This window comes from Ambystoma mexicanum, chromosome 14, assembly GCF_040938575.1.
Source record: "Ambystoma mexicanum isolate Mex_15411 chromosome 14, UKY_AmexF1_1, whole genome shotgun sequence".
NCBI classification, from domain to species: Eukaryota; Metazoa; Chordata; class Amphibia; order Caudata; family Ambystomatidae; genus Ambystoma; species Ambystoma mexicanum.
The window spans coordinates 246,169,207-246,194,625 of NC_090940.1; the positions used below are offsets into that span (position 1 = coordinate 246,169,207).

At 39.4% G+C, this 25,419-nt stretch overlaps 1 protein-coding gene across 7 annotated transcripts in view; it reads right to left on the bottom strand.

Annotated features, from left to right (window-relative positions):
• Positions 1-385: 385 nt before the first annotated feature.
• Positions 386-25,419, bottom strand: part of TMEM121 (transmembrane protein 121) — a 1,343,088-nt gene continuing 1,318,054 nt past the window's right edge. For all 7 annotated transcript variants that reach the window (XM_069637384.1, XM_069637379.1, XM_069637381.1 and 4 more), the window contains one exon: positions 386-3,541. In XM_069637384.1, the coding sequence (XP_069493485.1) occupies positions 1,733-2,671 (939 nt within the window). In that variant the 5' untranslated portion in view covers positions 2,672-3,541 and the 3' untranslated portion in view covers positions 386-1,732. The remainder of the gene's footprint in view (positions 3,542-25,419) is intronic.

Here is a 25,419-nt window from a genome sequence, read left to right on the forward strand (position 1 = left end):
TTCATAGGGTCAAAAAGAGACTTAGCAGGAAAACACCTTTGAAAGTCTTTCATGACTCAAGGAAAAAGCTGTAATATCTGCTACTAAAGTAGAGTCGAGCCAATATATCAACAGTTTGGGAATTCATGATCTAGAACCAATTGTGAAAAGCAATAGTTTTTGGAAGAGACAATAAGAGTCACCCATTTGTGATTTTGCTCCTGGACACTGTATTCACCTCAGATATCACATACCTTCCTATTTGGATGATGTCATTAAGTACCTCTATATGCAATGTTTACATCTATCATTTGAATAATAGCGTTATACATATACAACAATTCTTTTATTCAGGATTTACTACCCTGCTACATATGACGCTCACATGAACATTTCTTGGAACAAGAAATAAATTTAATAAAAGGGTAAGAGATGAAACAAAAGAACACATATGTTAAGCCTTCTTGAATGTATCGAAAATAAACAAGGAATATCATAATTCTCATCTTTTTTTGTTTTTTGTTTTATTCAAGTGCAACCAACATTTTTTAAAGGCTTCCAATCATTAAAAAAAAAAGAAAACTACATACAAAATATGATTGCTGTACACATTTCTGTTTTCAAAGCTGTAGCAGCAGGAAAAAAACCTTGAAATCTTTAAGTGGATTTTTAAAAATATAAAAGGACATATAAAACATCCTTTGTAAACTCGGAATCTTCTTTAATTTAGCTTGGGTGTCCAGTCAATACAGGTTGTGTCAAAATCAGTGAAATTAGGGGTAAATGCAGGGGTGTCCACAGTAGAAACACTTGCATCTTGGGCAAATGCAGGACAACGATGTGCCATGCCCATGCACAATCTAAACAGACCATAGGCTCCCATTGTTGTATCTAATGATTCGTCAATTGAACACCCTTATTCAAGTAGCTGATCAAAGGGATCTCCGTCCCTTTCTTTCACAATGTGAACACCCCTAACAACTGGAAAAGAAGTGGCAAGATGTTTTCAGTAAGTGCTGCTCACACCTATTAAAGCATAATTTGTTTGCCAAGCTCTACTCCTGAAAGAGCTCCCATGGTGCTGTTTAAAGTTCTATATTTCCACCCATAGGCTGCATTGTTTCAACATTTTTTTTTTTCCTATTGCTTTACGCTCATTGAGTATTTCACAGGCTGAGAATAACAGTAAGGAGCATGTTGATAAAGTACTTTTTTTCTTAAAAAGAAAGAAATAACCAAACACAACAGAAGAACCATACACCAGGAGAAGAATGAATACGAAGTTATACACCACTGCCTTCATTAACAAATTGTAAACTGCTTAATACAAAAAAGGACTTCAATATACTCTTGGTTTTTATTGAACTGTCTGAAAAATTCAATCGTTTTAGATGAACTCCCACTTTCCTCCTACAAATACAAATACTTTTTTGAGCACTAGAGTGTGTCTCGTCCCACCAACAGGGAAATTCAAGGATGTGGGATAATACTTGCCAGGAAGAAAGGGTAGAAGGAGTTTTAAATTCTTTTGGTTTATTGAAATGTTGGCTAGGGTAGGGGAGGTATACCTGAGGTGAAGAGGTCCAGAGACACTCCATTGCTTTCATAAAATATTGTTTTGTGCCTGGCAGAGGTCCCACTGGTAGGCCAGACCCACCATGTCTCTGATTGTTGTTCTCATTGAGCTGTTCACTGTGAGAGCTGCATCCTACCCACAGACACGCTGATTGGTCAATAGTGACCAGGGACGATGTCATGTGTCCAAAATTTCTCGGGATGGCGACTGCTCTTGAGAAATGCCCTGTGTACTGTGGATAGTCTGATTGTGGGAAATAGAATTCTGCTGTAGTTCCAGAGCAATGGCATTTTGTGGAAATTCCTTCACCTGCTTCTTATACTCCAAGAATGTACATGCCTTGGTGGCAATGGCAATGATGTTTTTTCCAATGAAAATGGTCGAAACTCTGCTGTCTTGGAAAAGTACCATGTTGACCGCTCGAATGAAAATTGTCACCACGTTGATGGTGACCAGGCTCAGGACTGGGTACAGCATCATCTTCTGTGGGGCAATGTGTTCACCTTGCATGCTAATCTCACTCAACGAAACACAAGGGAGGATCAGGAGCAGAATATAACAGTAGAAAAACATGAGGCCTTCTGCCCAGATAGGAAGCCCAGTCTTATGCGGCTCCCACAAGTTGGCCTGGATGTCCAAAATATCAAGGAGGTCCAGTGCCACCCAGAACAGGCGACCTCTCAAATCCTCTTTTTTTCTGAACGTTCTAACATATTCCATGCTATCGAGAGCAACCAGTACCAGGTAGAGTCCTGGCACACTAATAGATAAGAGCAAAGTCAATGCCTTCCTTGCAACAGTATCTAAATTCTTTTTGTCTGTTTTATAATTCTGAAATATAAAATACAATTTTATCTCCAACACAAATATGTATAGAAACCACAAAATCATTGCGTATCCACGCTTGGCAGTCTTGACTTCAGCGCCCACCCAGACAGCCACGTAGCGAAGCACAATTAAAAAGCAGATGTCTCCCACCAACACAATGATGCAGACTCCAATTTTCCTTGGTCCTTGGTTCTGCTCTACGAGGTAAGCATCCATAAACGCCATGCTGGTCATGATGACTATTGTCGTAAGACACACGTGGCGTTTGTCTGGCGGCGGCAGCACCATTTTTAGGGGAAAATCACCCACACGCCTTACTTGTTTTGCTTTGACTGACAGATCAGCATTGGAGAGATGTAGTTTGTTTTGATCAAATTCCTCTGACTCTTAACATGTCAAAGAGTGGGTGTCAACAGGCATTCCTCAGTGGGAGTAAATATGTCTCATGGAGGCAAAGTGGTGAATCGACTTTGTGCAGATGAAGATACCAGAGGCTGTGTGTTGCAAGGAAAGTGTTCCCTAAAAATAATCAGTGAATATGTTTGCAAAGTTTCCTGTTTTAAGTTTCTAAATTAATATAAAAAAGAACACTGTGCCTCTACCTTGTTTACACGGACCACTTTTCATATGTTCTCGTTTGCGTCGACCTCAGTTCTGTTCATAAATTTGCATTCCAAGTGGGATCCACAATATTTCCTTCAGAACTTTGATTGCTGTCCAAACACAGCCCAGTTTTACCAATGCACGGTGTCTCCTTTTTCATCAATGTCAATAAAATATAAATAGCTACCCTTCCTGTAATGCTGGATCTTTCAGTGCGTATAATGCGTCTTTGGGCAACAAGCCAAATTTTAATGGTAAAGACCTCCACAGAAGCAGGATAATTGTCGGCGAAGCCACTTGGAACCATTCAACGATGCAAACTCAGGGGATTAGGAAGGAGAAAAAGCTCAGGAAGGGATGCATCACCATCCGAGAGCCGCTCACGAGTGTGAGGAGGTGACACTGGGAAGCGTGCTTTGGCATTATCTTTGATCTTCGGCATCATGTTAACCACTTATGTTCTGAGCTCACTCATTTAGCGGAATCATCTGTTTGGAATTATCCCTGTATTTCTTCATTGTACTTTGTCCTGCTTTATTTGTTCACATTGAGTATCTGAATGAGAGAAGAAATTAATAAAACATAATTAATCCTTTGAACATGAACTCTTTCGACACAATTCTCAGCATTGCTATATTGTGCGGTAATCTTAAACACATGGATTTCTTATAATTTAAAATAAAATATATTGCAATATAATGCTCTTTGAACCTGTCTCGTAAGAACTTTCACTTTTATTTAACTGGTTCACATAATCAAGCCACCACCTATGGAAGTCACACTTTATTGGTGCTCCCTGTATCCCTGTATCCCGTGAGGGCCACTGTATTTGAACATTCACGACACAAAACTCAGGAGGTTATTTGTGGAGAGTAACACAAAAGAACAAGTAATGGCATTGAAATACTAAGCAAGAACAAGGAAGTAAGTCACATCTAATAATTAAATGAAATCTGAAGGAATGCATTTAGATCACCATGTTTTGACAGGGACATCATATAATATAGACCGCATTAATATATATATTCAGTGAAAAACTTTGTTAAAGGGACGTTATGGTTAAGTTGCGCTACTAAAAAACTATGAAATTCAGTGAAAAAACGTTGTTAAAGGGACGTTATGGTTCTAAGTAAAACCGAAAAACCCCTGAAATTTGCCAGTTATGGTAGCTAAGCAACCATAACTCGCACCACCACCGTGCACTGCTAAGACTAACACCCACGACATCAAAGATGACATCACAAATGTCATTGATGACATCACTGATGACATCACATGTCTGGCTCACTCTTTTTTCCTTTACTGACATATCTAGGCCACATGGTTTTCTTCAGTAACAGTCAGAAACTAAAAATTTGATTTTATTTGTAGACCTATCCTTCAAGTAGGTTCTTAGTGTAATTCCCTTAGAGTCCAGTCACATCAAATGAAACATATACATAGGGGAAGATACAAGCTTGAAAGACAGCAATCCTTTCTGTGCATAAAGATAATCAATAGACATATCAGCACTTTCTGATAGTTCTGTTGTTTTTTTATGGCTGTACTTTCCCTGTATATGCTCATATTTGTATACATTGTAATCACACTACTTTCCTTAGGTCCAATCACATCATGTGATACATATACATAGGGTAAATAGCAGCTTTGAAACAGAGCAATCATTTTTTGCATGATAATAATCAGTTAGGTTATGAATTGTTTCTGCTACTACTTCTGCTTTTTTGCTAACTTCACTTTCCCTGTATATACCCTTATTGGTATGTGCTCTTGTCTCTTTGTGTTTTGTCTGTAGTAATGCCTTTTTGTAATACATGGGTTTTATTAGCTACTTATTACATATTTCACAGTACACAAAAATCTATTAATAAAACAATTGTTATTTCATTATTCAACATATCAACATTATGAATATTATACCTTCATCCATTACTCTGCACACAATGCTATGTCTCTGCATGAGTAGCTTAGTATACTAGATAGAACCTCATAATAGAATGCTATTTATATCAATGCATCGTTCAATGCACTAATTAGGGTATGATATTTATTGCAATGATCCTTGACAGTTTTTTCTCAACATTATAATAAGAATCCCTTGTACACATATTTTATGAAAAGTAAATACACATGTGAAGTCATAAGGTCCCTTTAACAAAGTTTTTTCACTGAATTTCATAGGTTTTCAGTAGCGCAACTTAACCATAACGTCCCTTTAACAAAGTTTTTTCACTGAATTTCATAGGTTTTTAGTAGCGCAACTTAACCATAATGTCCCTTTAACAATGTTTTTTCACTGAATTTCATAGGTTTTTAGTGTCCGCGGACATGTTCGGACAACATCACCACTACCCAAAATCTCTGGGGGGTATATTTAATTGTTATATCATAACATATTAACATTTTACAAATTCACAAACCAGCACACATACACATTATATGTAGTAATACATAAGAAGTGTAACCCATATATGTAACGCACTAACCATTCACTTAAATACTATATGTTCTAAAATGGAATATACCAAAAGATGAAAGATAGGCTTCCAACATAATTACCTCACAGACACTCCACAACCAAGATCAACAGCAGATCTACAGACCACTTACAACATACCTTACCTGAAATAGTAAGTGTACTGCATTTTACTCATATACTTTCTGTATTAGATAAAAAAGAAATATTATGTTTTTTTTTCTCACAGAAATGTCTAGTACTCTGGAGTGGCTAGAGGAGCATTTCCCACATGTGGAAATGTCAGAAGATAGTGAATCTAATGGTAGACACTTTACAATATATACCATTTAATTATTATTATTTTATATACATTTTACATGTTTTTTTTTTTTTTTACAGAACATACCAAAATAGAAACTACAGAAAAAGATGTTATGGATAAGACTCTTCACAGCATACAAGAGATAATAGATCTACTGTTGGCTAATTTTAATAATTTAAAAAACTTTGTGGAAGATCATTTTAAACAAAAGACCACGTACCATTGTCCCACATGTACCTGTCCCCCCTCACCATATCCCAGTCAATTATCCCCAAACCCTCTCCATGAACCAAAACGTTTTGTTGAGACTCCCATCCCTTCTTCACCTCATACAAATCCTGTTGAAACACCTAATTCTCCTATTTCTGTTTCAGTTTGTGCCTTAACTTCTCTGTCATAAATGAATCATACATGTTTAATAAAGTTACATTTTTATATTGTGTTCTAATTCATTTCATGTTTTTTTATTTTTTAAAGCAATTTAGGTGTCCGCGGACAGCGCGGGTGTCCGCAATGTCTGTGAAGAAACGAAAATGGAGGTGTCCTGAAGAACACTATACCTGTCTGTACTGTTCGCTAGCAAGTTGAAACTGTTCTAAGAACACTCGCGATGTCCTGAAATGTTCGTAAATGAACAAAATGGGGGTGTCCTGAGAATGGTATGGCTGTCCATTTTGTTCGTAGGCAGGTTGAAACTGTTCTAAGAACACATCATGTGCCCTATAATGTTCATAAATAAACGACATGGGGGTGTCCTTAGAACACTAAACCTCTCTGCAATGTTTGCATGCAAGTTGAAACTGTTCTAAGAACACATGCAGTGTCCTGAATGTTTGTAAATAAACAAAATAGGGGTGTTCTGAGTACGGTATGCCAGTCCGTTTTGTTCGTAGGCAGGTTGAAACTGTTCTAAGAACACATCATGTGCCCTATAATGTTCGTAAATAAACGAAATAGGGGTGTCCTTAGAACACTATGCCTCTCTGTAATATTTGCATGCAAGTTGAAACTGTTCTAAGAACAAACGCGGTTTCCTGAAATGTTTGTAAATAAACAAAATTGGGGTGTCCTGAGGACGCTATGCTCATCCGTATTGTTCGCAACCAAGTTGAAACTGTTCTAAGAACACATGGTGTCCTCAAATGTGCGTAAATAAACAAAATGGAGGTGTCCTGAGAATGCGATGTCTGTCCGTATTGTTCGCAAGCAAGTTGAAACTGTTCTAAGAACAAACGCCTGTCCGTAACTTAATTTGACGTGTGTCGCACTTTTAATTACTTCAGGATCCGAACAGTGTCCGTAGAACATCAACGCGCATGCGCAAATCAATGTCCGTGCCTTTGGTGTCCTGCGGACAGCTGCTCCCTTCGCGGACATGTTCGCGAAGCGATCATGTGACCGCGCCCACGCTGATCGTGTGTTCTGAATGCGGACACTGTTCGTGTCCCCGAACAATTTAAAAGTACATTTTCAAGTAATAAACACAATATTTGTCAATAAAAACTCACCATTGCATAAGTCCCACATACTAATCCTGAGTTTCTACATACTTTTAAAAACTTTTTGAACCTTTTTTTTGTGTTCAATCTGTACGCGGACAGCGCGCATGCCCTCGAACCGCTTACAAGCACCCCTATAAAAGACCACGGCCTAGAGCTTATTCTCATTGTGTTTCTTGCTATTCTACAGAGCACAGCGAATTTTACTGCTGCCATCTGCAGATTTCCATCTTGAACCTGATGGCATCCATGGCTGCACTGCTGCCACCTGGTGCTGCATCTGCCTCAGCACCACCCCCAACTCCTCCACCACCACCACCACCACCTCCCCAAGGGCCTGAAGAGGGGAACAGGAGTGAGGATGCAGAGGAGGAAGAAGAGGATGATGAGGATGAGGTAGTTGAACTCCCTACTACCCGCACTCGACATGAGTCTTGGGTGTGGCGGTTATTTATCATTCGTGGGAATGGTCCTAAGGCTTGTGCGAACCAAGTCACCTGCAACGAGTGCAAAATGGTTCTAAATCGTGGGAGGCTAGGTTTGTACAGTTTTGGGACCACTACCATGAAGCGACACCTAAGGTCATTTCACACTGGGGCCATTCGCAGGATTGTAGCTTGTAAGGAGCATAGCAGGTTGACTTCCTCTACTTCATCCTCCATTTCTGATCCTGTCACCACAAGGAACATTCCTGTGGGACAGCGTATTCCTCAAGCTGCTTCACAGGCCATACACAATGCTGATGACCCTTCCCTTTCGAGGATCACAGTTGTGTGTATGTACTGCGACACAGTACTCTGCAGGGGGGAGCGACTTCGCAATGCTTTTGAGACTATCGTCTCAGAGCACGAGAAGATCTGCTCGCTACCCAAATAAAACCCACTCTATATCTTCCTCTCTCAGTGCGCCCTTTCTTATCACCCTGGTTGGTGTCCCCCCTTTCCTCTCCTTTCCCCTCCTCTCCTAGTGTGTCTTGTATAAAATACCAAAAAAATATAAAACAAAAAAAAGGCTCTTTTCAGAGCCGCCTTTCACAGTTAAAAAATAGAAGTGAAAATAAATGAATCAGGGCCCTTTGTATTTTTTAGATGTCCACGGACAGTCCACGGACATCTAAAATTTTGGAGTGCTAGCCTTTCATAACCATTGCAATTTTCTCTGGGAGGAAGTGGTGGCTCTGAAAAGAGCCTTTTGGTGGTGTTTGTGTTTGAAAAATTATAAATACTCAACACCTACTACAAAATGGATGCTGTAATTCTAAAAAAGGTCGCAATGCATTTTGTATATTTCTCAGAAAAATCTGATTGCCAGCATAAGTTAGATGGACTCCATCTCTGCGAAAAATGTATGTAGTACGAAACATAATATTTTCATTGTGAAAAGAGGACATGCCAAAATCACTTAGAAAGGCACACAAAGCCTTATTGACATTGCACCTTGCTTTCTCCATTTGTGGACCAAATCAAGAAGAACAAAGCCACATTTGTCTCTGCGCAATCCATGAAATAATTACTTGAGAATTTGGAAACATGTCTATGACCTTTCCAAGTCCTTCTTTCATTGCAAATTGCAAAGAAATTCCAGACACATGTCCTAAACTGTTCCCTCCAAAATGAATTATAAATATATCTGGATGTTGCTCCAAAGTAGCACAGAGAGGTAGCAAGTCCAACCCCTTCATTCCACGTACTCCATGCCAGTGTACTTCCACATGTGCAAATACAAGATCTACAGCTACTCACAGCTTTCTGCATGCACCTTCAACCAATGTATCCACAAATCTCCCAAAATCCAAACAATCTGTTTTCTGAAACACACAGCCATAGCTATCTGTTCTTCTCTCAGCAAAAAGAGTATCTGAGAAACTCTCTACTTGCACAACACACCCACTCAACTTTCCTGACCAATCCCTTTCTATGCTCATTCTAATTTGCATGGCTTCCCAACCCAAAAATCCCCAGATGTAACACCTGATGTCCGCGAACTACCGCCATGTCTGCGGACATATCGTAACATGGACAGCCCTTCTACCATTTCCACTTCACCCTCTGTGCCATTCCTTCATTGGATGTAGCTAAGAAGTCACATAACCATCTACCAATTACATAGAAGACCTCTACATCTAACTGCATCATCATACATCAGCACTTCAAATGTACTGTGAATCTCTCTTGAGTACAAGTGTCATTTCATTGGAAAGCAAGAAATACTGTAAAAGTCTCCAAGATTTCTGCTTGCAGCTCCATGCATATCCATATGCATGAACACAAACTACAGGTATGCATATTTTCTGTAAAGTACATGTACAATTCTTCTAGTTTCATATAAACAGATTAACTGACTTTTCCCTTTTATAATCTGTAAAATGAACTTACTGTCTTTTTTTCCATCTCCTAAAATCAACTGTCAGTTACAAACCTTTGTACTATTTAATTTATTTTAACACACATATATTCAAATCATGTTGAAGTAACATTTTTTAAATAAAATATATAGACTGCATATAGTCAAACAAAATTGCATGCACACACTATGTTCAAATCTCAAACAACAATACTTGTACAATAACATAAACATTTTTTATATATTTATTTATTTACTTACTTATATTTATATAGCGCAAGCAGCCCATGACATTGAGGCACTATTACTTGCAAGAGCTTAGTTACAGGAATAGTGGTATTCACTGGTACATTATGAATTTCACAAGGCATAGTAGAGATATTTTGTGTGCTACAGTTAGTCATTGCAATACAGTTTATTCATTAAGAACATATGATATGTATTCAACTGGTGCAACGTATCTTATGTGAATAAGATCGTTTTAATGGTTTTGAAGAAGGTGCTGAGGAAGTCAATTAAAAAAATCAATGTCTAAATTAAAACAGTGCTATATACAAACAAAATTATTAATTTGTTTCTTTTACAATTGCAGTGAAGACCATTCTCCTGAAAAGAAGCAGCCGAATTTGAAGTACAAAGAACAACTAAGAAGTAACCTGCTCATTTTAGAAAAAAAGTAAGTTGAATGTCAGTATAATATTTGTATTATTACTCAAACACACTGTAAGGTTAATTCATGCTGTTTCTGTGCCTAAAAATAGAGATTGTGCACCATTCTGTCCAAAAATCCCCATTTCTTAAACAGGGATTTACAGCCAGTATGGCCCACAAATTCCTATTTTTCGACACATAAATTACACAACTCAGCCGCTAGAATCTATAGCATTAGATTTACTATTTGTACTTCTCCACACCACTAGCTTACTTTTTTCTGGCATGTGAACCCCAGTTTAGTAACACATTAATTCAAGAATACCCATCCCTACTAGTTGTAGTTGCCCAATGCACAATCACTCACCATTACATCTTTATCATCTTACTCAAACACTCATGCACACAGCACACATAAACCCCAACCCATACCTTCTTTATTTTTTACAACAGACCCTAAAGAATGCCTACCAAAAATCAAGTCCGTAGAAAGCAACGCAGAAGCAGAGCAAATGAAAATAGAAGTGTCCAACATAAGCATCCATCTCTAGCAGAATGTGTAATAAAAGTTGAAACAAAACAGCTAATACAGTCATTTAGTGAAACAAAAGAAGTTTCAAGTACAGAAACTTTTCCTCCTCTATCAAAATGTAAAACAAATCAGAAAACAATTAACAAAAAATCAGCTATCACTACAGATAAAACTGCTTCTATAAATCTTGATATAGTGCAAAGTAAGCATACCAAGAAAAGTATTTTAGCCAAAATTTCCGTCACAGAGTCCTTCAAAATCTTATAAAAACAGGAGAGAAACCAGGTTCAACCTTTAAAACCTATCGTTGGAAATTAATCTTAGAATAGTTGATAGACAGTGCAATTCTTCTCAAAAGACAGTTATTTATTTTAGTGTTAAACAAAATGAAACCACTAACAAAACGAATGACTAAATTACAAAAAAGACTTCTCAATAAACAAAATGTCAACAGAAAGAACTTTTTAAATATCTGCTGAGGTGAATGGAGTCACACTACAAGCACAGAACCATACTTTAATGAAGAAGCATACAAACAAAAGCAAACAAATACAATTGCCATACATAGCAGTGGTCGAGGTTATGAAAAAGTTAATAATACCATAATGGAAGAAGAAGTACTGCTTACAAAAATATGCCCTGAAAACTTAGAATTACCTCTCCATTCAACTGAATCAGAACGTCTAGTGTACAAATGGCCATGCATGTCAATGTGTACCATTCCCCAAAAAATGTTCAAGTCTTTACGCCAATTCCTCAATCAATATGTGAAAGGCAAAGACAAAATAAAAATTAAACTACTGCAAAATATGGATACCTGTCCAGTGCGCAAGTACACAGGACTACAAGGGCATTCATTGGCCTGCATTACAGGAACCTATTTGCAAAACCACCTTCCATGATATCAAAAGAATATCAACACATCATTCAACTATAAGAAATGTAGTCTATAACTGTACTATGCTAAAAGTCCTGCTTTACCACTAGCCAATTTAAATAACATTCTTCTACATGGTACAGCAAAAGATCTACTTGAAGAAATCGACTATATACAGAAAAAATATTTTGTAAGTGAAAGCCACTTACAAAATGAAATAGCTTTAAACCAAATTAGCAACAATTCTACGCATGGCAACCTTTTAGTGCACACATACAAAAAAACCCTAAAATTTAAAAGTTTAAAAGTACATCAGCTGAAGTACCAAATCATATGTGTAAATGTTGCCGCAGAACTTTTTATAAAAGTAACATAAAAACTGTAGACCTATGATACAAAATAGAAGACAATGAAGATTCTAAAGGGTTTGAATTAGCTCTCTACCTTATAGCAGAAAACAAATATGAAATAACTGACCCCTTAATACTTTGCAGTTCCTGCACTACAAAACTTGACAACAACCAAACTCCTTCAAGTGCTATCAGAAATAACTTGGAATTATTCCCACTACCAAAACCCCTGCAACAACTCCATTTATATGAGAGTGTCATAATTTAAACAGTACACCCATTTCAAGCAATAATACGCCTTCAACCAAAAACAGCAAAATTACACCCCTCTGAATTAGTGAAAGGTATTCGTGGAAAGGTAGTCTATTTACCATTAGATCTAAAAGAAAATGTGCACCCTCTAGGAGTGCAAAATCCAATGCAGTAATGTTTAATTATCTTAGTAAATGGAGTACCTACAAAAGACAAATAAAATGGCAACAGCTGGTAGATTTACATAAAGTTAGACAAGCCTTGCAATATCTTAAAGAAAATAATGAATACTACAAAAAAAATTATATTGAAGAAAACTTGAAGGATACAACTGAAATAATTCAAGAGACACAAGAAGCTGGTCAATTTGAGCTCCTAGATCCTGCTACAATATCAAATACTTTAGAACATTATACAATTCATCCATTGCACTCTAATGACACCATAGAAGATGCACTAAAAACATACCAAATGCGTCAAACAAAAGGATCACCAATCAGCATATGGCAAAAAAGTATAGAAGCACATGCTTTTCCTCTACTCTTTCCTACTGGCAAAGGAGGAAGGTACGATGATAGACCTATTCAAATATCAGCATCAGAATACCGCTCATTACGGATGTATTCTGAAGATCCCAGATTTAGACAAAATGTGGAATACATATTCCACCTACTCTTTGAAAGTGAACTAGCAACTTTATGTTACGGAGTTGCACACACATTAAAATCAGGATCCCACTTTCAAAATATGTCAGCTACACAATTATTACAAAAAGTGCAACAAAAAGATGAGGTTTTACAATCAAATATTACAAATCTATTGGCAAATATGTGTGGTACTAAAGAGTACTGGTTTCAACGTCATGGAGATGTACGTTGTATGATCAGAAACCTTGGCCCACCCACTTGGTTTGTTACATTAAGTTGTGCAGAATATGCATGGGAAGATTTACATGATTTCCTACGCATAGCAAACAAAAACAAAACAAACATAGATATAGTAACACCTGGAGAACTTTGTTCTCTGGATCCTGTTAATGTTTCAAGATATTTTCACCATCGCTTCATTGCTATGCTACACTTTATTTGTAATAAAACTGTTCCTCCCCTTGGAGAAGTGCAAAACTTCTTTTGGAGAAAAGAATACCAAGCCAGAGGAGCACCACATATCCACATGCTTTTATGGATTAAAGATGCTCCTAAATTTGGTGAAGACAGTGATGCCACTGTTTTACAGTTCATTGAAAAATATGTCACTTGTGAAATTCCATCAGAAGCCACAAATAGTGATCTTCATGCACAAGTTTTACAATTTCAAAGACACAAATGTGGCAAATATTGTCGTCGCAAATACAAAAACAAAGGGAAATACTACACCAAATGCCGCTTTGGTTTCCCTAGACCGGTTACAAATACAGGTCAAGTGAACAACCTCATGTTTTCAGTTAGACATAGTGTTAAAGGTTAGTCACCTAAAAATACATATATATAAAAAGAACAGAAGAAGAAAAATATATCAATGATTACAATGCAATCATTGCCCACACAACATAGATGTGCAGTACATTGCAGACAATTCCACTGCAGTTGCACGATATGTTACAGCATACTTAACCAAAGCAGAAAAAACAGAGCTCCAAGACCTCTGGAATGACCTATCATCAGCTTGGGCATAAAAATGCTCTCCGATAGAGAATGTGGATCCTATGAAGCAGCAGATCGTTTAACTGGTACTGCATTATATGGTAAATCTGAAAATATAGTATGGCTAAGTCTTGGTCCTGCTAAATCTAGAAAAAGAGTTCTAAAATCATACGAAGATATAGAAACAATAGCCAAACATGATTCCAACAGCCAAGACATTTTAAAAAACTATTTATTGGACACATACTACCCAAACAAAAGTAATACTTTGGAAACCATGTGTCTATACCACATAGCCCAAAACTTCACATACAAAAATAATATTAAACCTGATGAAAAAAAAGGTAAATACAGAGTGACAAACTGTGAAGGCAGCTTAGTACAACTCACCAAACCCAATTTAATTAATCATATCAAATTGTCATTAAAGACTCCTCAACATAAAGAACTATATTACATGTCCCTGCTACAACTCTTTAAACCATGGAGAAAAAAAGAAGAAATACTAGATAACTATGACTCTTATGAAGACACTTTCAAAGCAAATGAAAGCACTATAACTGATGTAAACTTTACACAGTGCAAAACAATGTTGCACAATGAACAGCAACACGAAGAAGAACTGCAGGCCCAACTAGATAAGGAAACTCTTGACAGTAGTCAACCTTCTGTAACAGGAGCCAAGAACCACTGGGAGAACCACTAATAACAAATGAGGCAGAATTAGCTATGGCAGAAGTAGAAAACACCATGTGTCAGTATGAAGATAAAAAAGACTTAACTATACTACAATCAAAACTAAACAATGAGCAACGTAGAATTTTTCAAGAAGTAACAAAAGAAATTGCACATGGTGTACAACATGAAAACAAAGAATGCACCTACCAAAATTACAAACCTATACTACTGTACATCAGTGGTGAAGCTGGTTCTAGCAAAACATTCCTAATCAAAATCATCAGTAAGTTCCTTCAACAAGTGACAAAGAACAAACTGTCAGCTGTTGTCACTGTCCCCACAGGTTTAGCTGCCTACAACATAGGTGGTGTCACTTTCCACACGATTACTACTCCTGCCAGTAGATCACCAAAACAAATTAGACTATTACAAACTTTCTACAGAATCTACAATGGAACTATGCAGAGTATTAAAACAAATGAAAATGCTACTAATAGATGAAGTGAGTATGGTGTCCAACCTAATGTTGGCTTTGATTCACCTCGGATTACAAGAAGTACTCAAAACAAACTACGAAGAGCTCTTTGCAGGAAAACACATTATTGTTTTCGGAGATCTTCTTCAATTGACACCAGTAAAAGGTAAGCCTATTTTTAAAACATTAAGACACAAACTCTGCTGTAAAACTGTTGGCAGCATTGGAAATGTCAACCTTTGGCAACATTTCTAATACAGAAAATTAACAGAAAACATGCGGCAATCAGCAGATCTCATTTATGCCAACATCTTAAAAAGTATTAGAGTTGGTATACTATCTAAAGAAGCACAAGCAATATTGAAAACCCGGCACATTCATGCACTTTATGGCGATAATGCATGTGCTACAGATGTTATGGAACAATTAGCCCATAAAAATGTCAATTGTATGGCCTTAATGCCAACTCTTGCAAGCTGTTTAAAATTCAATGAAATAATGGTAAATAAAGAAATGCAATCAATAATGGAAATTAACGCCACAGACAAATGAGATGTACATGGTATGATACTACCCATTTGTGAGCAAGCCACAACAAGACTACATAGTTTAGAAAATTCAATCTCCAACACAGCTGGGTTGGAAAAGATATTAAAATGATCTTTAAATTGCACAGTAATGCTTAAACGTAACCTTGACGTGGACCAAGGACTAGTTAATGGAGCACTGGGTACAGTTGTTGGCTTTCAAACATACCCACGTGACAACAACATTCAGTTTGTCAATATTCTCTTAGTAAAACTTTCAGAAGTAAAAAGGATAGGACGCTCAACAGCTCGATGTAACGCTCACCTGGTTCCCAGTCTGGATTGCTGTGGCCTCTTCTAGCGTGATGCGCAGGACCCGGAACACCGATTGGACAGGACCTCCAAATCGTGCTTGCCTGGCCCGTAGGAATATCCTTCTGCAGATGAGAAAGGGGATTAACAGTCTGCAGAATAGTGTGCGAGCTCCCCCCTTTCCCCCTTCCCCCTTCGTTCCCCTCTAACTTCCTCCAAACCCCGGTTTAAGCTCACCTTATGGTTTGGAAGGATGAACTCTCCATCCTGCTTCTGGTGCAAGGGCGCGTGTTCGTCCAGTTAATTCACTGATTTTCAGAATGGCGCTGGCAAAATCTACTTGACTTTCCTGAGCGATGCGCCGTAAGTATGAAAGTTCAAAGTTCAAGTGAGGCCCCCTTTATGTTGTCTTTCTAACCTGTGATCTGTCCTTTATTTCAGGTGCAGAATGAAGGCGATGCGTCGAGGGGTTAAACTGCCGAGGTGAGTACTGATGAGGGCGATCCCTCTAAATGTCCTTATCATTCCCCAGAAATGTCTCTTGTCCTTTCCCCATAGGGGCCGGGGTACGGTACCTGCCAACGGGGCGGCGCCGACCCAAAATGTGGAAGAAAAGCCGGTAAGTATTATGGCTGTTAATCAGGCTTTCCTTCTGTGTTCCTTCTGCTCACCTTTTGTTTCTTCCTCTCTCCCCTAGGTGCAGAGATGTGGCGTCCGATGCTGACAGCCGCGATGGAGCCGGGAGATGTCTCGAGGACAGGTGAGTGAAGCGTGGCGCTGCAGCGAGCAACGCAATGCTTTTAAATGGAAGTCTTTCTTCAGGGATGCTAGCGAGAAGATTCCGGATGCAGGTAAGAAGTTTGATATAGTCCTTGGTTTTCACCTTTCTCTTCTCTTCCTTCCTTGCAGGTCTTCCAGGTTCGAGGCGGGCGTGGCTGGAGTCCAGGAGCAGGAGCAGACACAGTGAGCGTTAAGCTGCAGGAAGCAGAACAACGCGAAGCATGAGCTGCTGTCTGGGCGTGGCTTAAATAGCCTCCAAAGAAGTCCCAGGTATGTATCCTTCCCCAACTAGGTATGTATCCTTCCCTGGCCACGCCCAAGTGAAAAAATAGTCCCTATGAAAAAATAGTCCCTTTCAGGTCTCAGGGAGGCCTGAAGCGTGCAGCATGGTCTGCATCAGGTAAGTGCACAAAACACCTCCCTTTATGAGCCTGGTGCCTATGGCGCCAGGACTGATGTCCAACATGAGCCTGGCGCCAAAGGCGCCAGGAATGAGTCCAAAGAGCCCCTATAAGGGGCCGCTGGGCTTTTACCCGAGGGCATGATGCCTGCTTCCGGGGGTGCTGGGCCTGGCCTGGTGCTCCGGGGGTAGGCATCATGACACTCGATTCCTTCTCTTCAAAGACATGTATGTACGCAGAGAACAATTTTCTCTAACTCTTGCATACGCAGTCACCATTCATAAATCACAAGGTCTTACCCTAGACAAAGCAATGATATACAATGGTAACACAGTCTTTAAAGAAGGCATGAGCTACGTAGCACTATCATACTTACGTAAACCTGACGGTCTATTTCTAATCAACTTTGATGCAAGCAAAGTAAACACTGATATTCCTTGCATTTTAGAATACAATAGACTTCACTCACTATACATCCCCCATCTAAACACATATTCTGTTCCACAAAAAGTAAAATGTTGTAAAAGAAAACTAAACCAAACAGAAATGCAACAGGATGTCACTGCAAATCCTCCAAAGAGAGTAAAAGAAATTAAAACGTCATCAATTACCACAAACATAAAAGAACCAATTAGGGAAAGTAAATCAGGTACTTCGTCAAAGAAGGAAGACAAACTAAAAAAAAATCAATCAGATACAGAACTACCTGGTCCATTTAAACTCTCAAATATAGTTGGAGCAATTTGCTACACAAATGTAGCAATGAATATTCTATTTCAATTGCCACCAAATGTTGACAACATTTACTTACACGGTACAGACCAATTGTGTCTGCAAATGTTAGTACTTCACAGAAACGCAACAAACAATCCTGACAACACGTATAGTGTATATGAAATAAGACAACAATTGGACTACTGTCTTGAAATGGTTAAATTCACTATTAACTCACAGGAAGATCCACAAGAATTTCTAATGTACTTACTACAAGTACTGGAAAATAAAAACATACCTATAAATGAAATCTTCCAGATTTCATACATGTGGAGACATACATGCACTCTCTGCAACAATGTGACACAAAAACAAATCCCCAATGAACGCTTTGTATATAAATCAATACCTAATTGTGAATCCATTCCATTTCAGCAACTTGTACAAAATGCAAACCATGGTAGATTATGTACTACTTGCAATTCGGATAATCGCTCCACCTTATTAATACAAACACATAGTAAATACGCAATACTAATGCTTCTACGTTACAATGCATATGGTACCAAAAACAACTGAAAGCTGACTGGATTCACACATGGTCAAGTATCACTTGATAAGAAAACCTTCACAACAATAGGTATAATCTACCACGCAGGAGCCACAACCAATTCAGGTCACTACACTGCATATATAAAAAAGAAATGTGGATGGTTTGAATGTAATGATAGTACCATTACTCAGCAGAGAGTACCAGCAAATCTTTCAAACGCTTATTTAATGTTCTTAAAACCAAAATTTATTAACTAAACTGTACTTAAACCTCAACTATACTAGTAGTAAACAAATATAAACTGTTAGAATATTCCAACAGGTATCTAACTGCCTAAAAATTCTACAACAATTAATCAGATAAATGAATACCACTAAATTAGAGCAAAAAATAGATAGTTAGAAGGCACCAACTGGTATATAACTAACCCAAAATTTTACAATATCCAAACTAATTAATCAATATCACTAAATTATATGAGAAAATAGACAGTTACAATACGCCAACTGGTATCTAACTGCTACTAAATGTTATAATATCCAAACAAATAAATGATATGTCTCTGCTCCAAAAATCTGCAACAAGCCAATATATAGAGCATTAGCCAGAAACAACAAGTGAACACTGAAAACAAACAAACAAATAGACTGTAGCATAACAAAAAAAGTTTTTTTTTCTCCCACATGGATTTTTTTTTCTCCCACAGACCCAATGATTTTAGCAACAAACACAGAAACTGAACAAATTGCACAGTACACTGGTTTGTAATTTGCTAAATATGAGGGTAAAAAAAATGATGATTATTCAATGTTATAAGTCATTACAAAATACCAATACTAACATGATCTTTTCTTTTATCACAGAAATGAACAAGAAATACATGTACTCCAGTTACTAAACCAAACAGTAAGTATATTATAATAAGTACAACCATCACAGCATATCACACCCATAGTGGCTTATAACTTTGTTCCTTATAAATTTGTTTTTGGATCCCAAAGTTATAAGACACTATGAGTGTGATATGCTGTGGTGGTTGTGGCCAGGGCATAGAGTCTTGGCCATGGCCATGCTCCCAAGACTCTATGCCCTGGCCACAAACACTGCAGCATATCACACCCATAAAGTCAAACATTTTAACAATGCCTAATGGGAACTTTTAATGTCTGCAGACATAATGAGTGTTCTTAGAACACTTTCAACTTGCCAGCGAACAATCCGGACAGCGTCCTCAGGACACCCCCATTTTGTTTATTTACGAACATTTCAGAACACCGCAAGTGTTCTTAGAACAGTCTCGGCTTGCTTGGGAACAACACGGACAGCGTCCTCAGGACACAATTTTTGTTTATTTATGAACATTTCAGGACAACCGCGATTGTTCTTAGAACACTTTCAACTTGCCATGAACAATAAGGACAGCGTCCTCAGGACACCCCCATTTTGTTTATTCACGAACATTTCAGGACACTGCGAGTGTTCTTTGAACACTTTCAAGTTCTCAGCGAACAATACGGACAGCGGCCTCAGGACACCCCCATTTTGTTTATTCACAAACATTTCAGGACACTGCGAGTGTTCTTAGAACACTTTCAAGTTCTCAGCGAACAATACGGGCAGCGGCCTCCGGACACCCCCATTCTGTTTATTTACGAACATTTCAGGATACCGCGAGTGTTCTTAGAACACTTTCAAGTCACCAGCGAACAATACGGACAGCGTCCTCAGGACACCCCCATTTTGTTTATTCACGAACATTTCAGGACACTGTGAGTGTTCTTAGAACACTTTCAAGTTCTCAGCGAACAATACGGGCAGCGGCCTCAGGACACCCCCATTTTGTTTATTCACAAAGATTTCAGGACACCGCGAGTGTTCTTAGAACACTTTCAAGTCACCAGCGAACAATACGGACAGCGTCCTCAGGACACCCCCATTTTGTTTATTTACGAACATTTCAGGACACCGCAAGTGTTCTTAGAACACTTTCAACTTGCCAGCGAACAATATGGACAGCGTCCTCAGGACACCCCCATTTTGTTTATTTACAATTATTTCAGGACACCGCAAGTGTTCTTAGAACACTTTCAACTTGCCAGCGTACAATACGGACAGCGTCCTCAGGACACCCCCATTTTGTTTATTTACGAACATTTCAGGACATCGCAAGTGTTCTTAGAACACTTTCAACTTGCCAGCGAACAATACGGACAGCGTCCTCAGGACACCCCCATTGTGTTTATTTATGAACATTTCAGGACACCGCGAGTGCTCTTAGAACACTTTCAAGTTGACAGAGAACAATACGGACAGTGTCCTCAGGACACCCCCATTTTGTTTATTTACCAACATTTCAGACCACTGCGATTGTTCTTAGAACACTTTCAAGTTCACAGCAAACAATACAGACAGCGGCCTCAGGACACCCCCATTTTGTTTATTTACAAACATTTCAGGACACCGCAAGTGTTCTTAGAACACTTTCAATTCACCAGCGAACAATACGGACAGCGTCCTCAGGACACCCCCATTTTGTTTATTTACGAACATTTCAGGACACCGCGAGTGTTCTTAGAACACTTTCAGGTTGCCAGCGAACAATACGGACAGCGTCCTCAGGACACCCACATTTTGTTTATTTACGAACATTTCAGGACACTGCAAGTGTTCTTAGAACACTTTCAACTTGCCAGCGAACAATGCGGACAGCGTCCTCAGGACACCCCCATTTTGATTATTTACGAACATTTCAGGACACAGCGAGTGCTCTTAGAACACTTTCAAGTTGCCAGTGAACAATACGGACAGCGTCCTCAGGACACCCCCATTTTTTTATTTACGAACATTTCAGGACACCGCAAGTGTTCTTAGAACACTTTCAACTTGCCAGCGAACAAAACAGACAGCGTCCTCAGGACACCCCCATTTTGTTTATTTACAAACATTTCAGGACACCGCGAGTGTTCTTAGAACACTTTCAACTTGCCAGCGAACAATACGGACAGTGTCCTCAGGATACCACCATTTTGTTTATTTACGAACATTTCAGGACACCGTGAATGTTCTTAGAACACTTTCAAGTTGCCAGCAAACAATACGGACAGCGGCCTCAGGACACTCCCATTTTGTTTATTTACGAACATTTAGGACACCGCGAGTGTTCTAAGAACACTTTCAACTTGCCAGCAAACAATACGCACAGTGTCCACAGGACACCACATTTTGTTTATTTACGAACGTTTCAGGACACCGCGAGTGTTCTTAGAATACTTTCAACTTGCCAGCTAACAATACAGATAGCGTCCTAAGGACACCCCCATTTTGTTTATTTACGAACGTTTCAGGACACCGCAAGGGTTCTTAGAACACTTTCAACTTGCAAGCGAACAATACGGACAGCGTCCTCAGGACACCCCCATTTTGTTTATTTATGAACATTTCACTACACTGCGAGTGCTCTTAGACCACTTTCAAGTTGCCAGTGAACAGTACGGACAGCGTCCTCAGGACACCCCCATTTTGTTTATTTACGAACATTTCAGGACACCGTGAATGTTCCTATAACACATTCAACTTGCCAGCTAACAATACGGACAGCGTCCTCAGGACACCCCCATTTTGTTTATTTACGAACATTTCAGGACACCGCAAGTGCTCTTAGAGCACTTTCAAGTTGCCAGCGAACAATACGGACAGCGGCCTCAGGACACCCCCATTTTGTTTATTTATGAACATTTAGGACACCGCGAGTGTTCTAAGAACACTTTCAACTTGCCAGCGAGTGTTCTTTGAACACTTTCAAGTTCTCAGCGAACAATACGGACAGCGGCCTCAGGACACCCCCATTTTGTTTATTCACAAAGATTTCAGGACACCGCGAGTGTTCTTAGAACACTTTCAAGTCACCAGCGAACAATACGGACAGCGTCCTCAGGACACCCCCATTTTGTTTATTTACGAACATTTCAGGACACCGCAAGTGTTCTTAGAACACTTTCAACTTGCCAGCGAACAATATGGACAGCGTCCTCAGGACACCCCCATTTTGTTTATTTACAATTATTTCAGGACACCGCAAGTGTTCTTAGAACACTTTCAACTTGCCAGCGTACAATACGGACAGCGTCCTCAGGACACCCCCATTTTGTTTATTTACGAACATTTCAGGACATCGCAAGTGTTCTTAGAACACTTTCAACTTGCCAGCGAACAATACGGACAGCGTCCTCAGGACACCCCCATTGTGTTTATTTATGAACATTTCAGGACACCGCGAGTGCTCTTAGAACACTTTCAAGTTGACAGAGAACAATACGGACAGTGTCCTCAGGACACCCCCATTTTGTTTATTTACCAACATTTCAGACCACTGCGATTGTTCTTAGAACACTTTCAAGTTCACAGCAAACAATACAGACAGCGGCCTCAGGACACCCCCATTTTGTTTATTTACAAACATTTCAGGACACCGCAAGTGTTCTTAGAACACTTTCAATTCACCAGCGAACAATACGGACAGCGTCCTCAGGACACCCCCATTTTGTTTATTTACGAACATTTCAGGACACCGCGAGTGTTCTTAGAACACTTTCAGGTTGCCAGCGAACAATACGGACAGCGTCCTCAGGACACCCACATTTTGTTTATTTACGAACATTTCAGGACACTGCAAGTGTTCTTAGAACACTTTCAACTTGCCAGCGAACAATGCGGACAGCGTCCTCAGGACACCCCCATTTTGATTATTTACGAACATTTCAGGACACAGCGAGTGCTCTTAGAACACTTTCAAGTTGCCAGTGAACAATACGGACAGCGTCCTCAGGACACCCCCATTTTTTTATTTACGAACATTTCAGGACACCGCAAGTGTTCTTAGAACACTTTCAACTTGCCAGCGAACAAAACAGACAGCGTCCTCAGGACACCCCCATTTTGTTTATTTACAAACATTTCAGGACACCGCGAGTGTTCTTAGAACACTTTCAACTTGCCAGCGAACAATACGGACAGTGTCCTCAGGATACCACCATTTTGTTTATTTACGAACATTTCAGGACACCGTGAATGTTCTTAGAACACTTTCAAGTTGCCAGCAAACAATACGGACAGCGGCCTCAGGACACTCCCATTTTGTTTATTTACGAACATTTAGGACACCGCGAGTGTTCTAAGAACACTTTCAACTTGCCAGCAAACAATACGCACAGTGTCCACAGGACACCACATTTTGTTTATTTACGAACGTTTCAGGACACCGCGAGTGTTCTTAGAATACTTTCAACTTGCCAGCTAACAATACAGATAGCGTCCTAAGGACACCCCCATTTTGTTTATTTACGAACGTTTCAGGACACCGCAAGGGTTCTTAGAACACTTTCAACTTGCAAGCGAACAATACGGACAGCGTCCTCAGGACACCCCCATTTTGTTTATTTATGAACATTTCACTACACTGCGAGTGCTCTTAGACCACTTTCAAGTTGCCAGTGAACAGTACGGACAGCGTCCTCAGGACACCCCCATTTTGTTTATTTACGAACATTTCAGGACACCGTGAATGTTCCTATAACACATTCAACTTGCCAGCTAACAATACGGACAGCGTCCTCAGGACACCCCCATTTTGTTTATTTACGAACATTTCAGGACACCGCAAGTGCTCTTAGAGCACTTTCAAGTTGCCAGCGAACAATACGGACAGCGGCCTCAGGACACCCCCATTTTGTTTATTTATGAACATTTAGGACACCGCGAGTGTTCTAAGAACACTTTCAACTTGCCAGCGAACAATACAGACAGCGTCCTCAGGACACCCACATTTTGTTTATTTACGAACATTTCAGGACACCGCGAGTGCTCTTAGAACACTTTCAAGTTGCCAGCGAACAATACGGACAGCGTCCTCAGGACACCCCCATTTTGTTTATTTACAAACATTTCAGGACACCGCAAGTGTTCTTAGAACACTTTCAACTTGGCAGCGAACAATACGGACAGCGTCCTCAGGACACCCCCATTTTGTTTATTTATGAACATTTCAGGACACCGCAAGTGTTCTAAGAACACTTTCAACTTGCAAGCGAACAATACGGACAGCGTCCTCAGGGCACCCCCATTTTGTTTATTTATGAACATTTCACTACACCACGAGTGCTCTTAGACCACTTTCAAGTTGCCAGTGAACAGTACGGACAGCGTCCTCAGGACACCCCCATTTTGTTTATTTACGAACATTTCAGGACACCGCGAGTGTTCTTAGAACACTTTCAACTTGCCAGCCAACAATACGGACAGTGTCCTCAGGACACCCCATTTTGTTTATTTACTAACGTTTCAGGACACCGCGAGTGTTCTTAGAACACTTTCAACTTGCCAGCTAACAATACGGACGGCGTCCTCAGGACACCCCCATTTTGTTTATTTATGAACATTTCAGGACACCGCGAGTGCTCTTAGAACACTTTCAAGTTGCCAGCAAACAGTACGGACAGCGGCCTCAGGACACCCTCATTTTGTTTATTTACGAACATTTTAGGACACGGCGAGTGTTCTTAGAACACTATCAACTTATCTACAAACAAATTGGACAGACAAACCGTTCTAAGGACACCCCATTTTATTTCTTTAAGAACATTTCAGGCACCGCGTTCTCAGGAACCCCCATTTTATTTATTTAACAACATTTCAGAACACTGTGAGTGTTCTTAGAACAATTTCAACTTACCAGCGAACAATACGGACAGCGTCCTCAGGACACCCCCATTTTGTTTATTTACAATTATTTCAGGACACCGCAAGTGTTCTTAGAACACTTTCAACTTGCCAGCGTACAATACGGACAGCGTCCTCAGGACACCCCCATTTTGTTTATTTACGAACATTTCAGGACATCGCAAGTGTTCTTAGAACACTTTCAACTTGCCAGCGAACAATACGGACAGCGTCCTCAGGACACCCCCATTGTGTTTATTTATGAACATTTCAGGACACCGCGAGTGCTCTTAGAACACTTTCAAGTTGACAGAGAACAATACGGACAGTGTCCTCAGGACACCCCCATTTT